The sequence below is a fragment of the Ornithodoros turicata genome, chromosome 2 (genome assembly GCF_037126465.1).
Source record: "Ornithodoros turicata isolate Travis chromosome 2, ASM3712646v1, whole genome shotgun sequence".
Taxonomy (NCBI): Eukaryota; Metazoa; Arthropoda; class Arachnida; order Ixodida; family Argasidae; genus Ornithodoros; species Ornithodoros turicata.
Genome location: NC_088202.1, coordinates 8,083,588 through 8,101,988, shown reverse-complemented (window position 1 = coordinate 8,101,988; position 18,401 = coordinate 8,083,588). Strand labels below are relative to the sequence as shown.

The 18,401-nt window shown below is 46.4% G+C and overlaps 1 protein-coding gene across 1 annotated transcript in view; it reads right to left on the bottom strand.

Moving 5' to 3' along the window:
• The window catches only part of LOC135383060 (uncharacterized), a 60,835-nt gene that overhangs the window by 24,704 nt on the left and 17,730 nt on the right, over positions 1 to 18,401 (bottom strand). Inside the window, exons 2-3 of the mRNA XM_064612691.1 lie at positions 9,504 to 9,630; positions 9,186 to 9,338 (exon numbers count right to left, since the gene is read on the bottom strand). Coding sequence (XP_064468761.1) covers positions 9,186 to 9,338; positions 9,504 to 9,630 — 280 coding nt within the window. The remainder of the gene's footprint in view (positions 1 to 9,185; positions 9,339 to 9,503; positions 9,631 to 18,401) is intronic.

Below are 18,401 nucleotides of genomic sequence, written 5' to 3'. Positions count from 1 at the left end.
TATAAAAGCTACAAAGTCGTCCCAATGAGAACATCTGTTCCTTTCGGTCATCTGATATCGTAGCCGTTTTCAGAACAAAAATCCGTTCGATAGATCGCCCGCAAAAAATTAGTGAAGGAATGCCATTTTTTTCTTTATTTTGTTCATTGCGCTTCTTAGAAGACGCGTCTTTCCTTCACCCCCAATGTGAGAGGGAGAAAGAGCACACTATCGCCTCTCGCGTCCTGGAAAGAGATTAAAAGGAAACAGAAAATGCAACCCAAGATTAGGCCAGTTCCGATAGAGTCACCCGATACATTTGTTTTTGTTTTGTTTCCGCAAGTTAAAGCTCATCTTCGACGCATGAGGCGGCACTGTACTCCTTTCCCCTCTCACGTTGGGGATGAAGGAAATACGCGTTTGCGAAGGTGCGCAATGAACAAAATAAAGAAAAATGGCGTTCCTTCATTAATTGTTCAGCAAAACTTAGCAGCGTGTTATCCCAACGCCTCCAACCAAGAAAACTTCTGCTTCAAAAAAACTGCTTCAACTTCAACCCTAAGACGCGACCAGAGACCTTGTTTGTGACCTTCTATGTGCGACTGGACGGCGACAGCCACAGCGGGCTCGCAGCATTACTTGCCATTGTGCAACACCGGTGACGTAACGGAGCACAGAAGTGCGGTCCGTACAGCACCATCGACGGGAGAATGTGCGCCGGAGAGGAGGAACGCGGAAGAGACATTTCGAAAGCGCGCTTCTGCTGAGTGGAGCGATTTCGTCCGGAAAAATTTGTGGTTTCTCGTAGGAAAAAACAGCTTCCAGCGAAAAAAAGTATGGGGGTTCGGGAAATTTCGCAGTCCCTTTAAAGGGACAGTCGCATTCTCCGAGGTCAATTTCGAAACTAATGCGAATTCTAATTCCTTGCCGAGCACTGAAATGGGCCCGAAAATACCATTTCGATCCGCGGCGTACTTTTCGCGCAATCCGATGAAAAGGAAACTGGAATCCTTGCGCCCTCGCTCTCTAAAAGTGGGAGCAAACGTCACCCGGATAAAGCCAATCAGCGCGCGCCCTGGGTAAAGGCGAGCCGCGCGCCTGTTTGGCGATCGCGAAGCGAAGGCGAAGGTAGCAAACATGGAGTCTGAAAACGAGAGTGATGTTTCTCTGTCTGGGGGAGATTCCGACGAACATGTAAGCGGTAGCGGCGACGAGTTAATGCTGGATGATGACCCATACTCTACGGACCCAATGCCTCTGGAACCCGCCGACCATGCACGAGATGTGGCTGCGGCTAACCCGCGGGATGACATTTTCAGGTGACGTATCTCTTTGCATGGTTGCCGTCGGATGTGCGAAACAGTTTAGAATGTTGAAATCGGCAGGTGTCTGTGTGGAGTCTGCGACCCACAGGAGCCCGACGAGCGCCTGTGTTGCCATTCTGTTGCCAGGGTGGTAGAAATGTGCAACAGTGCCGCCGTGCAGTGCATAACACAACACCCATTACTCAGGGACATCTGCCTCCGTGGGGAGCTTCTAGTGGTGTACGCGCCTCAATTCTGCCGCTATGATCAACATTTTAGGCGACTCAATCCCCAGGACCACAGGTAAGCCTGCTGCAGTGCTCTTCCGTTTGCTGTGATTACGACCGTAATGATTTTTTCGGTTTAAATGACCTCCCATCAAGATTCGGAAGTGTAAACTCGGGTGCTAGTCGGGTGTTGTTGGTTACGCAAATTGTCGAACCTAAAGTGGACAGGGGTTGTATACAAAAGGGGCGGCTATTCTCAGCAGCCTTTTGGCCTACACAAGTTTGTCCCCCATAAATCATAAGCGTGGCCGACAGCCATGGAACGACCCAGAATCCTGGTCCAACAATTCCATTAGGAAAAGTGAAGCAACACAGTCGCCTCAGCTAGTCTCGATATGCTCTCAATTATGCCAGTTAGCCATGTCCTGATTGGCAACACAAAGCTCTGATTGACAGATATCCAGTGGGAATTCTGAAGGATAGTCTTACAAGTCTGAAAACAGAAGCATTTGAGGTGCCAATAAAGGAGGGGGGGAGCATGTTACTGAAGAATGTAAGAGTAATATATTTTGGGAGAAATTGGATTTTGCCGGAATTGGAGGGAAGCTGGTTCGGGAGGCTCGGGAGGAAGCTGTTGGAATCGGGTTCATCCTAAAAGAGGCGGACCATTTTTCTGTTGTACTATGTTGCACACCTGCCAACCTTCCACATTCAAAATGCGGGAGACCCTGGAACTAAGAAAGGAATGCACAGGCTTTGAACTCCAAGGTTGGGATAGTGTCTGTTCTTCTGTTCTGGCCATTGTCTTCCCAACACTGTGGGAGATTTGGCAGGTATGCAAATGCCCACAAGATATAATGCTAAATAAAAAGAAATGTCATGTGGATTTGTCTTTTCCAGCTGCCTGAGGTTCACGGCATACTCGTCATTCACGAGATGGCTCTGGTGATACCTTGGTCCAAGGAACAGACGACAGGTTCCTGGATGCGTTGCCCGAGCCATCAGGAGGGAGTTCCCATCTACGTCCTATCAAGGCTATCAGCGTTAGGACCTTGACAAGAGAGACAAGGTGTCTTGACAAGAGAGACAAGCTGGTGCATACTGATGGCTGGAACTGGAGACATGTAGTGGCAAGACAAAAATTTTGCTGACATAGGCACACTTTGTGTAAATGAGCCCTTGGTCATCCCCCTTGCCTCATATCAGAGGTTTAGGAGGATACTATTGGTGTCTGGTGTACGGATAAACCTATCCGTACACCACACACCTATAGTATCCTCCAAAACCTCTGATGGGAGGCAAGGGGGATGACCAAGGACTCATTTACACAAAGTGTGCCTATGTCAGCAAAATTTTTGTCTTGCAGCAATTTTCGTCTTTTCGTCATTGCAGTGTGGGGGATGTTTTGTCTTGTCACTCTGTATCTCCAGTTGCAGTCAACAGACTGTCTACCCGTCTGTACAGCAAAAACTACTACATGTGGCAATATTAGCTCTGCCATCAAATCCAGACTGTACTGCACTAATGCGGTGTAGTGACGGGAATAAAGAATGACCCTATAATTGTATCGCTTTATTGTACAGTGGAGTATGACGGAGTGGGAATAACAAAATAGCATAGGTTTATTATATTGTGCTGTGGTTCTACATTAATGTGGTGTGAAGTCTGGGCGGTTACAGGTACGCTGCCACAGGGATGTTAGGAGGGTTCATGTTGGCAGATCCATATCTGGTGTACTAATACGCTATGCAAGTCTGTGTCCATTGTTTTCCTCTTCCTGGAATCAGGGGATGACAACCCCCTTGTGAGATGCGCCGTGAAGTGGGTCCCCAGCACTTGCTTCAGCCATGACCTCCACATCTGAAATATGGCCTTGAGTGTTAACACTCAAAAGAATATGTTGAGGGCCTAGCAGGTACAATAACAAATATAAAAATGACTATGCAAATAAATCTTCCCCTTTGCGGTCCCTATTTCACTGGCACAGTTATTTTCCTGTCGACATTACGTTATAAACGCTGGCAGCCGCATCACACAAGATTCCTCTCACAGAACTCTACAATTTTCAGGGCTCGTACATATCCATTATTTTGTGGGACGTGCAAAAAGAATTGCAATATTTTCGTGGCTTGACAAAACATACCAAATCCACTTGATTCCGTTGACGTGCTTGCTGCCGCCTGAAATAGAGCCAGAAATTAGCAACAAGGCTGCAGTAGAATACTGATGCAAGTGTCTCGGACGTAGCCAAACACAGATTGCGATGCTTTCACATCCCTGAATGCTACCATCAGGCTTACACTATGAACTGTAGAAACATCCACTAGCTGTAATAAGATTAGAATAATGCTGTCATGTGGGAGTGTTACGTTACTCCTGCATAATACTGGCAACAATTAGCACAGCAACAACACACCAATCTTTTTTCTCTAGAGTACGCGTACTATTGCGTCAGGATGCTGCAATCATTGTAATAATTCGTGTACATTAGTAGCCGGTGTGACTGTGACGTTACAATCGGCGGCGAGGCCAGGTGTTCGCGATTATGTTTACTGTGACAACTGATATTTTTCATCGCAGCGTATAGCTGTGACCACGCAAAATTGTCACTTACCTCCGTTACTGGTTCTTGCCCTTGTTCCTGATCGAATGTGGTAGGTGTGGTAGGCACGGCGTCAATCTTCAGCCGCTTCTGTTTCTGCCGTAGCCCAAACCGAACTTGCAATATCTTCTTCATCAAAATAGGCGTCGTCGGCGAAATGACAGGAACAGACCCGTGAAACATTCAATCCTTGGGCCACACCACAGTAGTGGCTGGCGATCGCTGCCTCCCACTTTCGTTTCGTTTCGCCATTGCGAGGTCGGTGAGATGTAAGCTCGGGATTCGCGTTATAAGTCTTTCTGCACCCGAGCACGTAGCACCGGTTTCCTGGCTGTGACATCGCACGTCAACGGCGTGAAATCCTAGGCCACACGCTATGGTTCAAAGTACTTCAAAGCAAACGCGACAAGACAACAAGAAAAAGGGGCAGCCGCACGCTCAGACACACACAGAATCTGCGGCGGGAAGGAGCGCCTCCTGATGGTTGGTTTATCCGAGTGACGTCATCCAGTGTCGGCGCCTTGCGGGGATTGCCGTGCGCGCCGGAAGCGCGAACATTTAAAAATCGTTTCTGAGTCAACCAAGTGGATTTGTGCGGAGAAACTTTGCCGGCGTACATTATGAACGACAGGGAACATGACCATAATAGTTCCGGAACACGCTTCCGGATGCGACTATCCCTTTAAGTGTGGCTGTGTTCAAGTTCTAATTTTTTTTCGCTGCAAAAACGAAGTCTTTTGATGAAACTTTGTAGAATAAATAATCAAGGTGTATACCATGAAATGCAACTGTCTCTTGTCGCTTGTCAAGAACCTCTGCAGTGTGCAATTCATGTGGCAAATCAATCAATATGTGGCAAAAGGCAATATTTCCGAACTTCCTAATTTTTTCCCCACATACTTTTCCAAATATGCGCATCTCAAAATATTTCTGACACGTTCTATGCCTCCTTTGCAAGAGCACTGAACAGTTTTAGGTGGCTGTGAAAAAACTGCAGAGTTCTGTAAACCTGCGAGCTCGAGCACTTCGACCCGAAGACAAAATAAAAGCATGGCGCCAATCCGCCACGTGATTCAGACGAGGCCAGAGGCCCCCAACGCCTGACTGATGTTTATGTAAGCCAATACCATGTACACCTTCGAAAGAGGAGAGGCAGTCGGCAAATAAAGATGCTCCCGAGCAGACATGCGTTTGCGATCTAGACAATCAAGAGAGAAATTGTCTACATTTCCATAAAAAAAATTCACAAGGTTTTCAAATTTTTAGTTTTCTCCGGCCATGAACTATCGACAAAAAGTGTCGATCAACCTTCAACGCTTATGCCACGAAAGTGTTATGCTTTGCCATCACTCAGAAGAGATTAGGTAGGAATTCGCAAAAAAAAAAAAAAAAGGAAACAACAACGTAAGCCGGGAGAGTATTGACTGCATGGTCAACCCCAATTTATTTGAAAGAAGTCAGGGACGGTCTAGCGCAACATCTGGGACGTTTGGCAAGGAATTACTCAGAACATAATTACAGAACGCAAGCAAGTCAGTGTAATCTTGGAGGAGGGAATATTACCCTGAGTCTAGGATGTGCGGAGACCGAAAACAAGAGATTTAGACGGGACAGGACTCCCGTCTGCATCTGTTGTCCTTCATCTCTATACATTGACTCAAGGATGATACTCTGTATTGTCTGGATTATTCATGTAAAGATATCACCTTCTATTTGGTACTCCTCTGTTCTCCATTTTGTGTTTCGTTTTAACTTCAAATTCACGATCTGCACTGCTCAGATACAGATGTGAAGACCTCTACCAACAAAGGTCTACAATCAAAGCTAATGGCTGCTCAATCCCAGAGGATCCACTATGGTCTAGAAGGCCAATTAGAAAAAACACATTTTTTAGGAAGATGCAAAAATGCTGTGCAGTAAGGGCTTGTGTGCATCACTTCGATTTGTATTCAATTTGTATTTGATTTGAACTTGAAAATCACTATTCGCGCGGCCCTTTTTTCTGATTGTGTCAATGTTGCTGCTGCTCAGTCTAAGACCCACAACATGTCTGTCTCCTACTCACAGCTGCGGCCACTATTGCCAATGATGAATGAAGAAACTGGCATCGTACAATGGTTTCAAAATTGCTGTTGCGACACAGTTGTCTGAAACTGCGAAATTGTGGTAAAGCCTCTATGTGTTTCACCATTGCAATAGAACAGGAATCGATATCGCAGCATATATAGCAAGATAGCTGTGTCGTGCATTTTTGCATATGCACTCTTTTTCCAACCACAAATAATTCTTAGAGACAAGTACAACTTGCTACTCCTGTTTGAGTTGCTCAGCAGACTAACAAGAGCAAATGAAGAGCAAGCAAAGTAGAGCAATGCATTTCCAGCAAAATGACCAAAAAAAAAACGAAATTATCTTGTGCAGTTGCTTTGCCATATACTATTTTTTATGTTACCGTTAAATGCCACTTACAATGTAGTGATCCATTTCAGATCGTGTACACTGCCACACTGCAGATGGCTTGGAAAAAGCAACGGAAGAGCTCCAAGCATTGCCCAATGCCTCCTACAGAGTACGTGTGCAAGCATTCTTGCAAAAGGAGCAGCAGTGGGTTATGCTGTTTTGGAGAATCATCCTAACGCATAGGTCCCCGACATGTACGAATACTCCGCAAAAGTACTTAAAATAAGATGCTAAATGCGCAGCGTACAAAAGTGTTTAAAATAGAGTAAAAAATAGTAATTTGAGTAAAGTACTAAATACTCAAGTATTTAAGATACTCTTTAAAGTACTTTAGTATTAGCAGTAAGTGAAAAACCTATTCTGAACGTGGCTGTACAAGTGAAAGGAATAAACTTCAGCATATCTTTTGTTTGCAACTACTTGGTGTCAAGCTATGTTTTTGTGTACTTTGGAGAACTCAAATAAACTTTGGTGATATGTTCTGACCCAAAACTTCGTATCCCGTCCTGTATGGTAGCTTGAGACTTTCAACTTCTGGGGCGTGTTTATTGCTTCGGTGACCAAGGCAACGAATTCCGGGATTATGATGTACCACAGTCACCTGGGAATATGGATGGGAACAGTTTTCTGACAAGGGGTCTGGCTATTGAGAAGCAAGGCCAAGCAATGGGCAGCCTGTTGTACAGAAGAATAAATAGCAGATGCGTGAATTCCGAAAAACAAAAAGAAAAAAAAATGAAAAGGAGGGAAAAGTTCCAGTGATCTGAAAGTCTGGACACTGCGGGGAAGTGTGCGCGATACGGCATGACGAGGAAGGAAAGTGTTTTGAGTACTAAGTAGCACATAGTGAAAGTAGTATTTCAAATGCTTTAAAACACTTGTCGCAAAAAGTAATGAGTAGAGTATCAAAATAGAAAAACCAATAGGGATGCAACGCATTCTTCTATACGTATACTAGCCTACGTTACGGAATTTCGCATCCCTGACGACTTAGCAAAGGGAACCACTTGATCAATTCCACTGGCCCCAGTTCAAGTGGGACCATCAGGAAACTGGTTCCAGTCACTAAATGGTCCCACATTCAAAGTGTGACCTGTCTATTAAACCACTTTGAAATGGTATCACTCCAGATTTTTGCCTGGGCTGCCACGGGGCCTCTCTTTCGGGCGAACACGCGCTCATTCTTTACATTTGTTTCAAACGCACATGCTACCGTACATAGAACGAGGCAGACGACATAGGCCACATAGTAGGCGCCCCGGAGCGCTAGCGTATGAAGCTCTGCTCACTAAACGCGACACAAGCCGCCGCCACTCCTAGCGCACCCATTCTGAAATGGGGGCTTTGCAGCAGACGACAAGCGCACGCACGGGCGCTTGAGATTTTCTGTGGCACACTTCTTGTTAAGCGGCGGCAGGACGACCTTCGAAGCCTGGGCTCGGAAGGAAAGTATGGACGGTCTTTGTTATCGAATGCTTTGATGTCAGTAAAGTATGTCAGTATTTTTATAATTGTTACCATCCCTTCTTATTTATGGACAACTTCCACACAGAAAATGGCGATTATTCGCGTGAAGTACAGTGCTTTAATGCAGACACTTCGATGTCATGCAGTCAACTTCATGATAAGCAGTACCTACGATAATATGTATTACACATTCTTGTGTTTTCCTTTTCGTTCGTTGTTGCAAGAAGTAGTCTTCACAACCATAGTCATCTCTTCCAACGTTGCCATAGGTTCAAACTAAGCCAACGTGTACTCCGTCTGTGCACTGCATCAGCAGACAACAGGAAGTGGCATCAGCGAGCGAGCAGGGTAGCGCTTCAAAGTTGCTTTTCGCTGTTTAGTGGCCGCTCCGAGTGCCTTATACTCCCTAGTTGAGTGCGCCAAAAGAGGAGAGCCTACATAACGCCACCAATGCGTACAAATGCAATAGCGATGCGACAGTGCTGAACACAATTGTGCTTCACAGTGAGCACTCGCGTGGGCTAGAAGAACATGTAAGAGAGAATGTCCTGAGGAGGGGGACAGTCTTCTTGAAAATTCGTGTCACGTCACCGGCAACAATACGTACCACTGTCTGTTTTACTTCAAGATTATATGACGCTTGCCCTGGTACACATTTATCTATAACAGTGTATTATGTGCGTGGTAGCAAAATGGGAGCGTCTTATATCGGGGTATATAGATATTCAGACAATCGAAACGAAAAATAAAGAATCCCACAGGTTAACGCCACGCATGTTTGAAATTGTCCATCATCCTATCAGTTTTTCCATCTTCTCTTCGGCAAAGTCGGTCTTTGAGACTCTCACAAGGAAAGTATCGCGGAAGCAGGTCAGGATACGTTTTCTCTTCTTCTGCTGGACATCCTCGACATCACAAGCGCTGGGCGGTCGGACAGCAGATGCAGTCGGATGCAAGAGCCCGAACGATAAACTTCGGTGAAAACAACCCTTGCCCTTGAGGACCTCAGCCCAAAAGGATCGTGTGAATGACCTGTGGGCGGCTTGTAGGTGTGATACACGTGCGGTAGGTGTGCAAGTTCTTTGAAGGTATTAAGTATTTTAGGAATACCCTTTCAAACGCTTCTCCACAAACTGGTTCACTTACGAAACTAGCTGGCTTTAAAAGAAAGTGGCCACAGGGGTCACCATACTGGAATTCGCCAAACTCCATGACGTGGGCCATCGCCGGAGAGAAGGACATCATTTGTACGACACTGGAGGGCCAGGTGTTCAAACTACGCAGCAATAACGCCCCTTCCTGCAAATAGTTGTTTTGTCTGTAATGCAGGCATGCGTGCAGTTTCCAACCCATAGCATAGCTGTAAACTCTGTGCTTTCAATTACTGACACCAACGCACAAGAAATGCAGCAACTCAGGTCCCTCGTGATCACTTACTTCAGAACTCTGAAGAGGGCAACTTACAAATGACATCTGTGTGTCCCCGTCTCCAAGTCTAGACCACATTGATGGTGCAGCATAAACACAGTCGGATTGCTCATCGAAGTCTGTTCGAGTGGACCGGTATAGCACTGCGTCCGGAACAAGATTGCTGGAATTTTAACGAGAAAAGCTAATAATTATCTTCAAAATGTTCACTAAAGAATGATAGATTAAATGAGAACGCTGCACGAAAAGTGTTCCACAACCCTGTCATAGTCTGCTTTCTTAGCTGCTGAGCTAGATAATGCAGTGAAAGCACAAGTGGTGTGAACAAGAGCATTGATGCCTCGTTTGGCGGGACACGTACGGGAAATAGAGCAGGAACTGGGCCGGTTGGTATGCGTCTATCCTTAATGTACCAACAAGAGGAAACACGAAAAAAGACTGTGTGCTGCTATTCGTCACATTATGTACAAATAGGAAAGACACCTCCTTGAGTTTGAGGGGCCCCGGAACAAGAAGGAAGGGGCGTAAAGGAAAACACGACGAGACTGTCTCGAAACCAGCAATGAACAGGTGCCCCTTAAGAAGCGCAAAAAGCCAAGTGAATGAGAAAGCACCCTTCCCGTCTCGCCAAGGAGCTAATATAAGGGATCCGTTCCTCAGCCCCTATTCTGTAACCGACAAAACTTTCTCTTTATCTTCTTTCTTGGCTCCTTACGTTTTGTGAACATGGTATATCATCTTAAGTGTCACAAAAACATTGGTAAAAATCTACGTGCCTAAAGATTATGGCTTTAATGGTGTTCGTCTAGGTCCCTAGCAAAATCCAGCTCACCAATAGTATACCCGCAAAGCTCTTTTGACATTGTTACGCACCATAGGACTTCGAACCGAAGGGGCTCATTATTTCAAAAAGGGCCAAATTGGGCCTGGTCGGTTTTCCAGAATTATGATTAAAAGCGTTAAAACCTGAGTGCCGGGGAGCTAAAAGGACAGACACAGATTAATCATGATTCTCATTATTTCATTCCCCACATCACCATTAGCAATGGGGTAGAGTGTCGCGCTCCTGGCGATGAAATCCCCATTCACCATCTTAAAAATAAAGTCGTTGTCTTCCGCGAACTTTTGTAATTACGTGGGAGCACTTTGATCGATTTTCAGTTCATAGAAATTGAATTTTCGGAATGAAACTCCGAAGTAGCAAACGCCAAGCCAATGCCACGTTTAGAATTTTATTTTCAGAAATAGGAAGCGCATGTCGGATTTACCCTATCTTATCACAAAATACATTACCTACCAAAGTGGTAATACCTTAAACCAATTGTCGTTTCGAGAGGCCCAAATTGTCCGTCGTTCTCATTTCTCTGTGAACATTATTCACCAAAAGCGGAGGGTGGGGGGGGGGGGGGGGGGCGGAATTGCGTAACTCCTGTTCTTGTTTCCTTGTGACAGTTTCTAAATTTGTTTAATGTGAAAACGTCTGTAAGTTCGGTTTGCTACCTGGTCAAAATTTACGATTCAACGAAAGTCTGCCGAGTTTCATGACGCGATAACTTGGTGAGTAATAAACCGATAGCAACTAATCGGTTAAATCCAGATAACTTATATGTAGCAACAACAATATAAATCAAAATATAAAATACAGAAGCATTCCTTTAATCGACACAAGTTTTCATGCAGTGGACTGTTGGCCAGCATTTCGTCAGGTGTAAGATTCTAGCTAGGACGCCGACTCGTCAAGGACTCGTGAAGCTAGGACGCCGATCGAGGTCTCCTTAAGCGATATTGGCTTCGACAACAATAACCAAAATTTCATAACTTCATAATCTCATCATAATTTTGCCAGAATGTCCGCATATGTGAAACTATAAAATAATCAAAATCGAAGGAAACGGCAATCAGCAGAAAGCGCTTCCCGAGAGGAACCCAAAAAGACCCAGCACCGAGCGATCGGGGGAGCTACGGGAGCGTCGACGATTAGTGGCGGAGGCAAATTCGACTGCCGGCGCGCACGGCAAGCCCTTACCCTTGCGGGGCAACTCCGACTTGTGGGATTGTGCAAGTGAGCTACAAAGATGATGGAGTGCATCCAGAGGGGGGGGGGGGGCTCAGCACCGTGGTGGAGCCAGAACCCGCCTGGCGCAGAGGCAATGGGAAGCGGCGCGTCGCCGGCTTAAATGTTCTTGGTGTTAATAATAAATGACTAATAAATGGAATGAATAAATGAATGAAGAACTGTATTTCATTCAATACAATCCCGCAAAGAAGCAAAGGAAGCGGAGACCGTAACGTGTTCATGTAGAACAAACACTACATCTCGCACATGACTGAGAACATCCCAATTTATTTTTCTTCCAGATAACAGTGGCGTTTCTCTCTTGGCTTTTTTCTGCCGCATCTCGCATTATTATACGAATAACTGAGCGCGTCCGATAATTCGCGCCTCTCAAAACGACAGCTTTCTCTTGTTTCTTTTTCTTTCTTCAGCTATTACCACTGTTGTAGGGAATTTATTGTGTGATGGAATGGGACAAATCCAAAATGTGCTTTCTGTGCCAAGCAAGAAAGAAACAAGAAATGTGACACTGATGTGGCAAATTTCTGAGTTGAGTTCAGAAAATTCAATTTCTAGGGACTGAACATTGATGAAGGTACTTCTGTGTCCTAAAGACCATGACATACCGTTGATCCCATAACTTTCAGACAAGTATATTTTGAAACAAATTTTCGTTACGTTATGTTAATGCGGGTGATATAGTACGTTGTGTTTCTACCAGTTGCACTAGATTTTCATTGAGGTTTTGGAGTACACCTGGCCTTGTACTTCTTTTTCCCCTTTTCCATTCTGGCCTGGTTCTAAAGCTCCTCAAATTCAACAGGTTGCTACTACTACTATTAAAATAATGGGTCAGCTAACTCGCTCGCTAAGAGTGAAGAAAGTGAGAGCATGAACTGGGTTACAGAATGTTCGTGTCGGTGGTGGTGGTGATGAAAGGGATCTAAAAATAGAACTTCACTGCGAAACATGTTCTACGCCAACCATTGCCATGAAGGAGAGAGGGGGGCGTACGCCTTTCTTGTCAACTTGGTCACCGTGATTTGGATTTATGATAATTGCCACAAAGTGGCATAGCCCCCTGTGAAGTTATTGCCTCCATCAAACTTCGTGGAATGGAGCATTTCCATATTCGCGTCGCCCCTGGCGGCGGAATGTCAAACGTCGTGACTTTCCCCCCAATAAACACGGTGACGGTGATGCTTTCCGGACTGGCACGTTGCGTGGGAAAGTAGTAAGAGAATATTGGAAGAAGAATACGGAAATAGGTGAAAGCGCATTGTGCTCATTAAAAGACCTCAAACGTCCGCGTAACCTTGAAACCGATTATCTCCCCCGAATGAACATGACAGTCGCCCGCAGGTGGCCGCGCATGCCCATACGCTTACTCGGAAAAGGTCCGCAGCCATGGAGGAAGGAAACACAGGAGCGGCCCTTCCAACTTTTTGCCATTGGGACGGGCGTGCCAGCTTCGCACTGCATTCTGGGATGCTCCTGTCTACCATGTGACCGCTCACGTGACCCCAAGAGCATGCGCAGGCCAGCTCCCAAAGCAGACGACGGGAGCCGTGATTGTCTTGCAGTTCAGACATCTGCATTGTGACGAACGCCGCGCGTCCAGCTTTATTTGTGTGTGTTCGGAGGTTTACTCTTGGTTTACCCTTCTACTACAAGACCGGTCAGGGTCTGCAGGACAACCACGCAGGACTAGAAACATCATTCGCGGCAGCGATGTTTGTGTGACGACGTGGCCGCGTTTTGTGTGTTTGTTGCCGAAGTGGTAAAGCATGCCAGTAATCAAATTTGTACAACGATGGAGGAAATCAATTGAATCTGCAGCTGTAGCACAGCGCCAGCTTGCAAAGGAACGATTCAAGATGACTCTCTCACAGACAGGGGCACGAAAAAACCGGTCAAGTACGTGCTTACGAAGGAAACGTTATTCCCGTGACAGAGCTGCTTTCTGTTGAACGACAGCCGCAACCGCGGTAAGAACACGTTAAAAAAAACGTTGTTTCCGCAGTGGTGCTCACATTTTAAGAGTAAGTGACTTTGGAAAAGCATAAAAGCACGAAAAGCAGCGCGAGCAGCCAAACCGAAACTTTAGAGAGGATCACGTGGTGGACAGGAAGTAATGGCGGTTTTGACAGGAGCGACCGCCAGAGGGGTCCCACGGAAATCTGCTCGAAACGGCCGCTCCTGTGTTTCCTTCCTCCATGTCCGCAGCGATGTTTTCCACTCAAAGATGGCGGACGCAAGGGCTGGGCATGCGCATACGCGTTGTCGGAAATGGTCCATTTTACCGAGCCTCGAAGTGACCAGTTCAAGTAGCGACTCAAGGCTGCTCCCGCCGTGGAACTGCGGCGAAGAAAAGACGATGAAAGATGAAAGTCATTGAAAAGGTTAGCCAGCTGTAGGGATCGAACCCACATCTTCTGGATTACCGGTCCAGGGCTCTACCAATTGAGCTAAGCTACCACGCCTCTCCAGCGACTTTCGGGGTGCGCCATCTGAAGGGACGACAAACCAGCCACTCACTATCACTCACCCTCCTTTCACTCTCACATTTTTTGCTCGCTCATACACACATTCATACGACGGAAATCGACGCAAGCGGCACCTGTTGAACAAGAGAGAAACTGATGTTCTGAGGCTGGAACAACATAGAAGGGACAGATACGATCCCTACAGCTGCCTAACGTTTTCAGTGACTTTCATCTTTTATCGTTGATTTCTTAGGCAATTTGAGGCTTTGTTTGTATCTGTCCCTTCTATGTTGTTCCAGCCTCAGAACATCAGTTTCTCTCTTGAAGAAAAGACTCCGCAATGCCCACGGAAGGTCAACCAGAGTCGTCACAATGGTTGAAGGTCGCGTACGCGAAACCTACCGTGTCGCTGACCTCGGTCCGAGGTGTAGCCGAGAGTGAATGTGATTGTTACTATCACTCAGGATTTGGCAGTCGGGTGGGACAGTGGTCTCCCCGTGTAAATAAACTTGTATATACCGGGTGTCTTTTTTAAGGATATACAGATTTTTCATTAAAAAACTAGAAGTTCTAAAGACATGCTGTTTTCAGTTCTATCATCTCTGGGCCGGCGGACGTTCTTGGCCATATGTTGCTCGACCGTCAAATGACTAATTACCTAAAAATTGTTAATTAACTTTTTAATTATAAAAGCTACGAAGTTGTCCCAATGAGAACATCTGTTCCTTTCGATGACCTGATATCGTAGCCGTTTTCAGAACAAAAATCCGTTCGGTAGATCGTCCGCAAAAAATTCGTGAAGCAACACCAGTTTTTCTATATTTTGTTCTTTATATTCTTTATCTTCAGAGGCCCGTCTTTCCTTTGCCCACAATGTGGAGAGGGTGAAAGAGCACACTTTCGCCTCTTGCGTCTTGGAAAAAAATTAACAGAAAATGCAACACAAGATAAGGGCAGTTCAGATAGCGTCACCCGATGCACGTGTTCTTGTTTTGTTTCCGCAAATTGAAGCTCATCTTCGACGCATGAGGCGGAACTGTGGCGCCACCTTCGACGCATGAGGCTCCTTCACCATGGGTGCGTTCCACAACTAACCCTCGAGTAGGAGTTGGTCACGTGACAGAGTTGTACCACGTGACCATGGGAGTAAGGTAACCCTCGGGTAGGTTGTGGAACGGGCGCGAGTACGATTCTCAACATGGCGACAGCAGACGACATTGACATTTGGGCCCCGCGACATAAGAACCGCTGTCGGCTGCTTCGCTTTAGTGTGACGCTGTTGACTTTGGTATGGGGACAGCTGCGTGGGTTCGTAAAGCATTCACGCCACGACATAGGGGTATTTACCGCACGTTCCGAGAAAGGGTAGCGCTGTTCTCGTCCGCAGCTAGCTCTAAAACGCATAGAAACAGGTTGTATGGTTCCGTGCATGTTGCACTGAAGAAAACATCAAGTCGCAAAATCGACACTGGAACTTTCCTGCATCCTTTGTGATGCTGCCGAGACAAGCAGCAGCAAAAGCAGACGACCGTAGATTCCAATACAGACGAAAGCTCTGACATCACTACCCTTACCTACTCCCGTCTGATAGGGGGTAGAGCGAGTCGACCTCGTGTAGCTACTCTCGAGTAGGCAACCCACTTTTGGAACGGGGGTCGCGACGTCATCGAGTAGGTTTTGGAACGCGTAGAGTAGCTACTCCCTACTCTCGGGTCGACCCGGGTGAGTTCTGGAACGCAGCCCATATCACATTGGGGATGAAGGAAACATGCGTCTCCGAAGATGCGCAATGAATAAAATAAAGAAAAAAATGGTGTTCCTTCACGAATTTTTTGCGGACGATCTACCGAACCGATTTTTGTTCTGAAAACGGCTACGATATCAGGTCATCGAAAGGAACAGATGTTCTCATTGGAACAACTTCGTAGCTTTTATAATTAAAAAGTTAATTAACGATTTTTAGGTAATTAGTCATTTGACGGTTGAGCAACATATGGTCAAGAATGTCCGCCGGCCCAGAGATGATAGAAGTGAAAACAGCATGTCTATAGCCCTTATAGTTTCTTTATGAAAAATCTGTATCGCCTAAAAAAAAAGACACCCTGTAGTGTACTCCTAGTCTACGTTTGCTTCATGCGGCGCGGCCCAGGCCCCTTCCCCCGTCATTGCCGTCATCGACTAGGGGAAAATCTTACTCCCCCTCTTACTCTCTTTCGTGTTATGCGGTTAAGTTCTGTTTATAGAGTGCGCAAGTAATTAAGTTACAGATGCTAAAACGTGAGATAATCCAGTTGCAATCTGCTTCTTCGCAAATATAATTGAGTAACTGAGTCATGCAATGTGCCTCTATGACTGACACTCCCCTCGTTCTCCCCTTGCTTTTCTTTTTATTTTATTTATTTATTTATTTTTTGTTGCGGCGTGTTCTGCAACGATTAAAATGAGCTCCTGCCAAAGAACGGCAGGCGCAGGCAGAGCTGTGTATAAAAAAGGGGTTCTTGCCGTTCGTCGGACTTGTCAATACCTGGTGCTCCACTGACTTTCAAAGACATGTAATACTACAGGCTAAGGAATTATTATTATTACTGACAAAGTTATACTTCGCCGTTATGTACGCATTGCCACCACGGGAAAACTGGATCGGTTTGGATCGAAACGGACAACCCTAGCGATACACCACAACTGGGAACATGCTGCCAGTTTTATCAGCATCATCGGCATGGAGAGAGGAATATCAGGAAGACACAGAACTGCAGACACCGCTTGTCCGTACGCGTAGGGGTCCCGGGACTGAACTGTGGCATGAACTGTGGGAAAAGTGTGTCAACAATTATCTAATCGCGCGCCCGACGACACGGTAGCCCACGGACTGTTGATAGTAGTGACTCAGGGTACGGTTTTCAGCTGATATCAATGGCATGTGTTGACAAAGGGGGCGGTGACTTACTGCTTAGAAACGATGCCGCACTTGGCAGAGGGGCTGCTGATTCTTTGCTTGCTCGGTGATAGCAATGGACGAAATTCCGTTTCACAGCGCAAGTGGATAGTGAATTTTCTGCCACAGAGACAACTTTGACCTCACTGTTTGTACGCGGCTGTTAAGCTTTTCTGTGCCTTCCCTCAGATGGAAGCCGGGTGAGCACTTGCTGTCACCGTGGGAATATCCCTACGGCGTTCTCTACTATATGCATACACTGGAAACAGGCATGGTAGCGAAGGATGCTGCGTGGATGTCCAGACACACAGAAGCGCAAGTAACGAGACCAATAGATGAAACTGTAGCCGATGATGGAAACCTCCGTGTAGTGCAAGGAAACGAGAGTGACACTGATTCCCGGACCAGCGACGACATCATGAACGAAGCGAATGGTTCGGCGAATGGTTTCATAATCCATGCCTGGCACTGCAAGCGTAAGAGTATCCGTGAACGGTGCCAGAGCAGTAGCGAGGACACAGTCAAGAGTGTCGTCTTCCTTCGCTCAGACATCACGAAGTTGAAAATAGACCAAAAGCCAGTGTTATGTAAGCCAGTGAAATATATTCGTTGTGAACATCGCGAAGTCCCGCGCCGTGCTTTTCCGACCTTTGGGAACGGGCGAGAACGTGAGCACGCTGCAACTCAAGGAAGTTGGAAGAGTTCCGGTACTCTGAAACACCCAACGAGATATTAGAAGTACGTGTAAACACTGCACAAAATCAGGTGGTGGGCTAGTCCCACGTCTAGGCCTGACATCTCTGGGCAGCACCAAGGTCACCGCCTTTCTGCCGCCTCCACCCAGCGCAGTCACGGGTCGGATATGCGTGAAGGATAATTCCCTCTCTGATCAACAGCTCAGTCAGTACGTACATGCATGAGATCCAGTGATTAATGTGGATGCACATAGGAAAGGAAGGCGCTCTTGTAAAAGTGTGTTTTGCCCTGGGCGCTCTTCCCGAGAGCATTCTTGTCGGCCGAGTCTGGGTCCCTATATGTCTGAAATGTGCGGGCAGCCATAACACAGGGGACTGCACGGAAGCCAGTGCAATGAAATGCGTTAATTGTGGAAAGAACCACTCCATACTGGACCACCCCTGCCCAGTTAAGCGAGAAGAGACAGCGGGTTATCGATATGGATTGGAGAACAAAGTGGGTACCCGGGTGGCACAAAACATGGGGCGGGACAAGGTTGCCAAGACCACTCAGGAACCAGCTCCAGTCACCACAGTGGTAGTACAGACCAAAAGCGCGACCAACTCTGAAGGGCGCACTCTTTACGGTGACGCCGTAGAACGCGGGCGTCCAACGCAACTAACGTCAAAGACGGCTGATCCAACAGAATCTTATTCACATCGCCTCGAAACACCGCGAACCTCAAGACGGGTCTCCTGCCCAACCCATTTGAATGACAAGGG